General features: G+C 41.9%; 1 protein-coding gene across 1 annotated transcript; it reads left to right on the forward strand.

Moving 5' to 3' along the window:
- Positions 1–110: 110 nt before the first annotated feature.
- gsr (glutathione-disulfide reductase) lies at positions 111–9,574 on the forward strand. Its single transcript, XM_022232296.2, has 11 exons — positions 111–364; positions 2,644–2,759; positions 3,087–3,289; positions 3,857–3,911; positions 4,202–4,301; positions 4,768–4,854; positions 5,203–5,337; positions 5,728–5,839; positions 6,925–7,056; positions 7,178–7,311; positions 8,004–9,574. The coding sequence occupies exons 1-11, from the start codon at positions 137–139 to the stop codon at positions 8,151–8,153; spliced, it is 1,452 nt and encodes a 483-aa protein (XP_022087988.2). The 5' UTR covers positions 111–136; the 3' UTR covers positions 8,154–9,574.
- Positions 9,575–9,984: the final 410 nt, after the last annotated feature.

Raw genomic sequence — 9,984 nt, forward strand, 5'->3', positions numbered from 1 at the left:
GCATGGGCACCAGGGAAACGCTTTGAGCTGATTGGGCGACTGAAGGGCACAAATATACTCTTTTAAAGCCCAAAACTCTCGGCTTGATATGTTCTTAGACTTAGTGATTGGGCGTGTAACGTAAAAGGATTGAACGATGTACATGTGTACGAAGCTTGTGGTGAATGTTGTCTGCGGCCGGATAAAGTTATTTGCTTCTCGTCACTTCTGGAAAAGGACATTCTGCAGCATGCCTCCTGTGCCGAAGTCTTTTGATTACCTGGTAATAGGTGGAGGTTCTGGGGGTATTGCAAGCGCCAGACGAGCTGCAGAATTCGGTGTTTCAGTAGGTCTCATCGAGTCGGGCCGGCTGGGCGGGACATGTGTAAGTTTGGCCACTTATAGCTTCTCTCACCTGCAGGGTACAGTCCACTAATTCAAGCCCCATTGAAAACAGTGTAAAATCAGCACTGTTCAGGGCCCAATAGCATGCACGCCAACATCCCTGAGATTTCTGAAACACAAATGAAATTCTTGTCCGGTCGTTTATCTTTCAATTTCTTTTCAATTTTTTGTGGGTTAACCAATTACATTTTTAATTATTCCCACAAAACAAAATCACCCCCCAAAAAGTGATTTTCCGAAGTCTGATGGTAGCCATTTTTCAAGTGGCAACCCTCAACTTTCTCGGGCACTTAGGACCATTTTTCAACCGTAGTTTTTAGCCCTTCTGCTCTTATATGAAAGCTCAAAGACCCAGGGAGTTGATCCTGGCAACAATTTACACAATCTCACCATTTTGGGGGCCAAACAATCTCCTTTTTCAAAAGATACTGTGGGTGGGGGCACTTTTAATGCTGATGAGCTGGCCAAACATTCTCACTTGAATTAATGGTCTGCACCCTGCAATACCCATCAGTCGACACCGCACAAGTGTGAACTGTGAAGTGTATGGCATACGACAGGTTACCCGTTTTGTTAGGCATGTTAGGTCCCAAGTTCTATTTGCCAACATCTTCTAAAAAAGGTTACTGGCTCAAGTCACTGGAAATAGTTCTCAACTTGTTTTGCCGCACAGCAGAACTGAAGCACATAGGAATTCCTTTGTACCCTGAACTTAAGTTGTAGAGATAGGAACAGACTTCCTGATACAATAGTCTCAACAATGTCAATCAGCTCTTTTGGGGATCAGGTTCTTGAGTTTATCAGATCCAGGGATAGGAACTTAAATTAATGTTGTGTCTCTCCGTTTTCTCCCGTGGCCATACATGGATTCAGTGAGTCTGTAGAAGAATGTGTGTATGATGTTACTCTTGAAATTGGACTTGTTTGAAGTTGTCAACTTGGGTCATATAAATTATAAATATAAGTTTGTCAGTAAATCACGTTATACTTAATTTAGGTGTTTTGAAAGTAAACATACATGTTTTTATTCAGTTTTCCTGTAATAAAGTTAGCGAGTGTAATGCTTCGGCTCCATACTGTCATGACTGTGCAAACACCTTTGGAGGGTTATGAATGCGCATGTATAGTGTTGGCAGAAGGCAACAATTTAGTGAAGAGGGTGGACACGGTTTATAGCTTGGGCCCTGATATCCAGGGTCAATAGGCTGGATTTGAAAGTGTCAACCGTACAAGCTTCCCAAATGAAATGAAGGAGTTGGTTCCATTCAAGGACTGAACGTGTAATATGTATTTGTAGCAGTCCTTTTTGGTGTGAAGAGGAAAGAATGTGGAGTTTGGTATGCAGCCTCTAGTTCACCTGCTGGATGTTTTGGGAAGTCTGTCATCTTTGAAAGCTACTAGACCGTTTAAACTTTTGTAGAAGAAAATTGCAAAGTCTTTTCCATCAAATAATTTTACACTTGAAGTATTAACTTGATTAACCCTAAGCTTCCCTAACCACACAGAATTGAACACCAGTAAAGTGTGTGAATTTTTGGCACTGGGTACTGTACCCCTAAACTGCTTGTGCTTTAACATGGGTTCAGGCATACCCAAAATAAACAGAGTCCAACAGTTTGTGTGCACAGTTTACCATATGGTGTTGGAATTTGTGCGAATGGGTAGGGTTCCTAGTAAATCACTCTGGGGAGTTAGGGTTAAACTAAAAGCAATGACTGCAGAATATAGGCCTATGACAGAAGCAAGCAGGTTAACACTCTTAAAGCCGAATCAAAGGGTTTACAAAGTGACCTAATTTTGTGCTTCAGTGGATGCTTTTCTGCACCGTGAATATCTTGCATTTTGAAGTAGGCCATGGCGTAGTTTGCTTTATTGATACTTTGGAATGAGTCGGCAGTTTTTCTCTCCCTCAGTACCAAACTGCTCAGTCACTGTAGTTGGAAGGTCAGTGAATGAAGTCCCAGGGCATCCAGTTGGAACCTATTGTCGTGTAACCTTTGTTTGGTTAACGTTTGCATGTTAATGGAACGGATGATGTAGACGGTCTTTGGGAATTCTTAAGGCCTACATGTATTTACTTTTTGTGGCACGGGCCCACGGGCTGCAAAGGTCAAGTCAGTGTAGTTACATTCTGCATAAATGATTACTTATTCCCATAATCACATCTTTTCCCCATAACCTTTGAATAGCAATATCATTGGGATGCTGGTGGCCAAAGTAGATGACAAATTACTGTATTCTTCAATTTTCTACCTGCAGGTGAATGTAGGATGTGTTCCCAAGAAGGTGATGTTCTTGACTGCAATGCACTCAGAATACTTGCACGATCAACCAGACTACGGCTTTGATGTAGATAAAAAAGGATTTTCTTGGAGGTAAACTGAGAAGGTCAAATATCCTTCTTCAGGAGCACATTTCTTCACTCGCTAAGTGAAATTTCCACTGTTGGGCCTGCATTGGTAACCCCATCCCAGATCCCTCTACATCCACCAGGATGCTTTGTTGGATTTTATGGGATTTAGGAAGGATACAGCTGGGCGACTTTTTCTTTCCATAGGACTCAATGCACGTAAAAATAAAAATGAGAGCATCGAAATGTGTTATCGGTTTGTGGTGGGTTTTGTATGATTCAAGAAGATTTTTTTTTTGCAAAAGTGGCCAGGGAGTTGAGATCAACAAATGTCTGTGTTCCTCATTAACAGCATGGTGAAGCAGAAGCGAGACGCCTACATCAAGCGGCTCAACGGCATCTACTTCGGAAACCTGGAGAGGTCAAAGGTTGAGTATATCAAAGGCCTGGCGAGGTTCACGGACAACCGCTGCGTGGAGGTGGACGGGCAGTTGTACACTGGCAAGCACATCATGATCGCCGCTGGCGGACGGCCCATCATTCCGGACATCCCTGGTAGGGGTGCATTTTTGCTCTTGGCACCAACGTCACAATTTCACTTATTGCACTGCAGTATTGCAGGCTAATGGTAACAAGGACAGGATAATCAACAGTGATTTTGTATAGAAGTTTAACCAAATAAGTAAAAAATGTGAATTATGGTTGAGCGAAACGACATCATTTGTCAAAGACCTTATTTCATGCCGTACATGATGGCTAATATTTAATATTTATTTAAAACTTCTGATAGTTGTATTCAGGCACCCCTAAAATAATTTTCATCAATGTAATCAGGAAGCAAAAAAGAAAAAATTCCATTTTTGGTGATGGAGGAAAAGCCTAAAGATTTTAATCTTCAGGAAAAACTAGTTAGAATTTAGCTAGAATTGTCCAGCCAATCTGCATCGTGGACCTGATGAGATAAGAATGAACGTAAGAGTAGTTGGAAGTAGGGGGAAGTACCCATTGTACCCAAGTCCCAACCTAACACGCTGCGTTATCCAACCAGAGAATATCCGGATAATTTTTACAAAAATCATTGTTTCTGAAACTACTGAACACTTTGCTTTCGTCTGTGTGCAGGCTCAGAGTTGGGAATCACCAGTGATGGTTTCTTTGAGCTGGAGGATCTGCCCAAGTAAGTGTAAAACACTTTCAACATTGAAAACGTGACTGTCAATTTTTGGGGGCCCAGAAGCCTCGCCTCTGTATTTGTGCCCGCTTCAGTGGTCTTTTGCTCACTTCCAGTGGGGATAAAAATAGAATTCAGATCAGTTTACTACTTTTTCTCTTGACGGAACTTAACCCTAACACTCCTCAATCCTTCACCTGTTGGAGGACTGAGGAGTGTTAGGGTTAATGCAAAGGTATGAAGGAAAGAGGCTGAACATGGTTCAGATCTGGATTATCCCTGTGACTTTGTTTTAGGAAAACTGCTGTTATTGGTGCCGGGTACATAGCAGTGGAGCTTGCCGGAATCTTGAACGACCTCGGCAGTGATGTCTCGCTGTTCATCAGGAGACAGCAAGTAAACAGCTTTCCCGAGTTATACCATACTTCTTTTTTCTTTTTCTCAGTTTTTGTGGTGACGGTTAGACATAGATTTTGAAGTTATTTTGCTCAGTTTTCTATCATGAAAGAAGATAACAGATAACTTGGTTAAAATTATCGTTGTAAAACCATACTTGGTTTAAAGAAAATGATGGAACTAAACTGTCTGTGAAATTAGTCTTTCTGGTAAGTCGTTGTGTTGACAATATGACAAATGGCCATTTCTAACGATAAATTGCTGTCTGTAGTTTTCATCTGACGAAGCACGGGCAAGCGTTGACACGATGCACACGCGTGTGCTGTTACTATAATTTGTTGGTTTAGTGTGCGACTTGAATGAGAGTACGTTAGCCCCAGGCCCTCCAGCGTACATTAATGCTCAAATGACAAAATGATGGATTTTCCCTATAGTAAGCCAACCGATGTTCTCTCTTTCTCAACAGGCTTTAAGAACCTTCGATGCCATGGTCAGTGAGAATGTAACAGAGACCATAAAGGCGTCAGGGATCACCTTGGTGACAAACAGCGTGGTAAGGGGTTCTCCAGAGTACCCTGAAGATTCTGCTACGAAATTTCCCAGAGGTGTTGGCAGTTGTTTGCAAGAGTTATCACGCTAGAGTTTAACACTTCCGAGGTTGCATCGTGTGTTTGGGGTATGATTCCTGGCTATATTGTGAACAAAGATATTGAGAGAAGGGAAGAACCACCGTTATAGAGCTGGGTAGTTCAGTTGGTGGAGCGCCAGCGCAGCGTTCCGGAGGTCACAGGTTCAAATCCAGCTCCACTCACTTTCTTTGTTCAACTTTATAGTTCATGGTAAGTTTTAATACGGTTTTGTATTTTGCTCAGAATGCGTTCGTTTTCTTAATGTTTTGTAGTCAAAGTCACTGGTGAAAGCGGAGGACGGCACATTAACATACGAAACCACTGCAGGTGTCTTCTCTGGTTTTGACTGCCTTATTTGGGCCGTTGGCCGATCTCCAAACTCAGACAAACTAAGCCTTGATAAGGTGGTAAGTACTCGGCATTTTGGTAACTGAGATGGCTTGGAATGGGATGGTTGACATGGGGGTCATTGAAGAAGGCTTGCTGCTCCCTTCAAAAAAAGCTGAAATATCCCAAAAGTGAAAACGAGTGAAACACAAAAGAAATGAAGAGATCAAATTGGATAAAATCACTAATTTGATTTAAAAAAATCCTCAACATTTATCCCTTTCCGGCCATTATCATTTTAAGCTGACTAGTGCTTTACTTCTACCCAGAAATCTCCCCCCCCCAAAAAAAAAGGTTTAGCCTCTGGAAAAATTTGCAGAGACACCCACGGTGTTGGATGGTAAACTAATTACCAATGAAGTTGGCGTGTTCATTGTAACTCTCGGCTCTTCCCCGTTTTCCTGTTATAGGGTGTGGAGATGGATAAAGATGGCAACATCATTGTCGATGAGTATCAGAACACGAAGGCCCCAGGGATCTATGCTCTGGGTGACATATGCGGCAAGGCTCTACTGACACCAGGTAAGGCATTGTCAGGGAAGAATGCAGAGTATATTCTCAGTAAACTACATCCGTGAAAGTAAATGTGAAAAGCCTTATTTTCACTGGTCTGATTCGTTTGGGTTGATGGTGTTGTAGAGCCAATTATTTTCCGCGATTGCGGAAAAGGGACGGAATTCACGGAATCAACACTTTGAAACGGAATCCACTGCTTGAAATGGAACTTGCAAAATTTCCCTCCAAGAATGGCTTAAAAATTAAAGGAATTTTTCTGCAAAGGACTAAAAAATAAATGCCTACCAAACCCTTTTCGAATGCTTGCTCCACCACATGGTTGGGTCGTCCGCGCCGTGCCTGTGCCGATACTTGCAAGCGCTATGGAGTAGCAAGTATTTGGCGATCACGCGCTGGTGGGAAATCAAGGGGTGGGACGAGCAGTATTTATCGTCTGGATTTTTAAAAACATTTTCACGACAGAAATTTTAAAAAGTTGGAAACATTGCAGAGTTTTTCCAAACAATATCGTTGTTATTTTTGTTTTTTGTTTTTTTCTTTTTTGGGGGGGGTGATGTGGTTGGGCAAATGGTTTCCATGCATAATTTAAAACTTGCTCTCCTATTTAATGATTACCAAGGTATGAAACAAAATTTGAATTGCTGAAGCGGAATTCGGGATATGGCGAAACAGAAAATACCCATTTTTGAAACGGAAAATTATCGGCTCTACAGTTGTCTTTGATATCTTGTCTACAGGCTGCTCACAGAGAATGTATTCGGATTCACAGTCATCATGAAGGGACTCCCAATCGTTACGGACTAGGTTATGCAATTAATGTTATATTCCTGGGTTGGCAAAGACAGATCAAATGATCACCAGGTGAATCCGTAGACTAGATTACGAAATATTATTCATGGGTCAAGACAGATAGATCTGACAGTCACCTGATTAATTCAGCAAAGCTGAATATGCTGAAGTATAACAGAAAGATGTTTCTGGACTGTCTGTACTCTTCGTTGGAATGAATCCAACCTGTCTTGTCGCCAGGGCATTACTTTTCCTCCGCCCCATGAAAGCCTGGCATGTATTGTCTCGTTTACTCCCAACAGTCGCCATCCGAGCCGGCAGAATGCTTGCCCACCGTCTCTTTGACAATAAGCCAGACTGGAAGATGAACTACAGCCTGATTCCCACCGTCGTCTTCTCGCATCCGCCCATCGGAACGATTGGTCTCACGGAAGGTCAGCAGGTTAAAACATTAAACTATCAACCCCTGAAAATGATGCATCTACCTTGGGTTCATCCGGCCGTAGGAGCCGTTTTGCTTCTAATTTTTAATCATTCATGTGTGATCTGCTCTAGCTGAAGCTGAGGCCCAGTACAAACGTGAAAATCTCAAGATCTACACGTCAGCGTTCAACAACATGTACTTTCAGATGACGGAACGCAAAGAAAGGACCAAGATGAAGCTCATCTGTGCTGGGCCGGAGGAGAAGGTAGGATTCTGTCAGTGAACGGAAAGGTTCTTGTGATTTTTATCGGGGAATTCTAACAAGGAATGTCACAGAGTGCAACGTAAGTCGTGTTGTATTCAGGGCCATCATGTTATTTCACAAGTCACTTCACAGGACCAGTTATAAGTAACAGGGTGAACAATGACAAAGGAATGCTTTTGTCACATCTCATTTGAATAGCTTGTGAATTGGCTTAAGACTGAATGACTTGTGATGGACTTTGAGGGACATGCAGGGACTTGTGATGAACTCGAATATAGCACTGTCCAGGTTGGGTTAATTTTAGGTCACTTTATCAGGCTGATCCCAGTAGGGGTGTTGAATAATTACAGGTGAACGCCTTTGTCTTGCTTCATTTGCTTGGTTTGTGACTTCGTGGGGTGGCTTTTAATGGACTTGCATTGAAATTGACTACAGTGCTGCCAATGTGGTGAGGGATGGCCCACTTCGGAGAGCTTTGGTAGGGGGATGTACCGCAACAGCGGAATACCTTCAGAGTAGCTCATTTGGACAACTGAGTTGCCTTTGAGACAAAGTAACTCCTACCATACCTCTTGCATCAGAAATGTGGAGTGCACACTCGCCAGTTCCTATCAGCAAAATACCTTTTCCAAAAGATGTTTTCATGTGAGGGTTTGTGACTGTAGGAGTGGTCACATTTTTGTCTGTCGCAGGTGGTGGGCCTTCACATGCAAGGCATGGGCGTAGACGAGATGCTACAAGGCTTCTCCGTGGCCATCACCATGGGCGCTACCAAGAAGGACTTTGATGCCACCGTGGCCATCCACCCGACCGCGGCCGAGGAGCTGGTCACCATGCGATGAGCTGTCTGTCGGATATGGTACAGTCGGTAGATGGTAACTATTCCGTGATTAGTATCATGAACTTAATTGAATTGGTGGTGGAGTTAACGGGTATTTTTGACAAGGCCAATGGTCCTAGGGTAGTGCTGGCAGTCATTTGTTTGAATTATGTAATTTGGAAGTGGGTGCTCAAAAGTAAACGCGTTCCGACTTGTTTTGCTCAATCTGCACACGTCACAGATTCTTAGAAAATGGCAGTTTGCCAACCGAACTCACCCAGAACTTTTCAAAATCAAAAGCCGTAGTTGCTGGTAGGAATATTTTTCGATGGAGATGAGAATTTCGTTCCTCTATGCATTTTCTCACCGTCGACTCCATCAGTCTGTTGGCAACATAGGAGTTAGAAGTCGATTTCTGCATCTTCCTGCAGCAACTGTGCGCTGGAGGTTTATAAAGAAATGGATGCAGATTTTGTTCGCGACACAGTATGCGGTGCAACGTATTGCAGAAGAGTTGCACACCCAGACATTTTAGACAGCTGCAAACGGAAGAGTAACTTGACTGATGCAAGATATTTACTGAATATCATCTCATGAAAATTGTATATCATTTACAAATAAACAGGTTTTTATTGATATTGAACGAGTTGCAGCTAAAACTATTACGATAAAATTAGGTATTGAGTGAGTCATTTCTATTATATTTTTTCCCGTCTTTTATGAAGGATTTTGACTATATTGTAGATGTAATTTCAGGCTATTCATGGTGAAGGCCAGCAACAGGTGCAAAGGCTTGCGGTAGCACCATGCAAAGGAACATATCTCTTATGAGTATGTGTGGTACTCCCGGTTCTTTTCAGAACCACACTTACTCATAAGAGATATATTCCTTCGCATGAGGCTACCGCAAGCCTTTTCCTCTTGTTACTGTATTGTACATTGAGCATGTACTGTACATGTATTTGTAATCCACGTTTTTCCCCAGTAACTGAAGTGCATGTGAATTTTGGAAAGAGCAAGGTCTTTAGGCAGGAACCTTGGGAATATGGTCCTTTGGAATTGTTATATATTTTGAGATTACTTTTATTTATTTCAGAAAGAAACTTGATTGATGTAACTGACAAGAGAAAAATCTTCATTACGGTGCTTTTATTCAGGTTCTTTGCACATGAAAACAAAACACGACAGAAGAAAAGTCCCAGGTTTTATTTGTAAATTTAGTAATCAAGAATCAAATATGTAGGATCACTGAGTCATGTTTCTGTGTACATGTTCACATTGTAACAGCATTACACAATAAAAAATGTGTGAACTCTCACTTTTAACTTTCAGTTTGCTTTTATTTAAGTCAACAGCGACAAATGTCAAATGAAACTTAAAAGAAGTAGTCTGAAGTGTAATCATTGGAAGAAAGGAATAAACATATGTATTTTGTATTAATGATTTTAAGTTGTGAAAGGTAGCATCAATTTGTTTAAGTTTTTTGGTGTTGTTTCTTGATAGGATAAGCTCCCCACTTCCCATGTACTACTTTATCCCTGAAGAAGACAAAAAACAACACCCACACACACGTTGATAGGTTTAAGAGACATTTTAGGATCTTTCCAAAAGAGTGAACAATTGGCACAAGTTGTCCGGGGCTGTGAAATGGTTTGGAATGTTATGCTAGTTTGAAGGATGTCGATGCATTTTTGCCTGACACTTTCTCAATCACAGCAACAGAGGGCGCTTCAGGTAAGGGTTGTTGACCTTGCATTCGACAAAAGCGTCCACTTTTCATCGTACCGTAAGTATGAGATGATACCATTCATCCCGGAAGGATGCAAGATATACCTTTCCACCTACTACAAGGC

This window comes from Acanthaster planci, linkage group LG14 (assembly GCF_054643075.1).
Source record: "Acanthaster planci isolate LZ-2023a linkage group LG14, COTS_SCS, whole genome shotgun sequence".
In the NCBI taxonomy this organism is placed as follows: domain Eukaryota; kingdom Metazoa; phylum Echinodermata; class Asteroidea; order Valvatida; family Acanthasteridae; genus Acanthaster; species Acanthaster planci.

Bases quoted from the DNA above. Each gene is read 5' to 3' on its own strand.
- gsr (XM_022232296.2), top strand. From the start codon at position 137: ATGTACATGTGTACGAAGCTTGTGGTGAATGTTGTCTGCGGCCGGATA. The intron at 4,302-4,767 runs GTAAACAGCTTT...CTTTCTCAACAG, and splicing joins TGTTCATCAGGAGACAGCAA to GCTTTAAGAACCTTCGATGC. The intron at 5,338-5,727 runs GTAAGTACTCGG...TTCCTGTTATAG, and splicing joins AACTAAGCCTTGATAAGGTG to GGTGTGGAGATGGATAAAGA.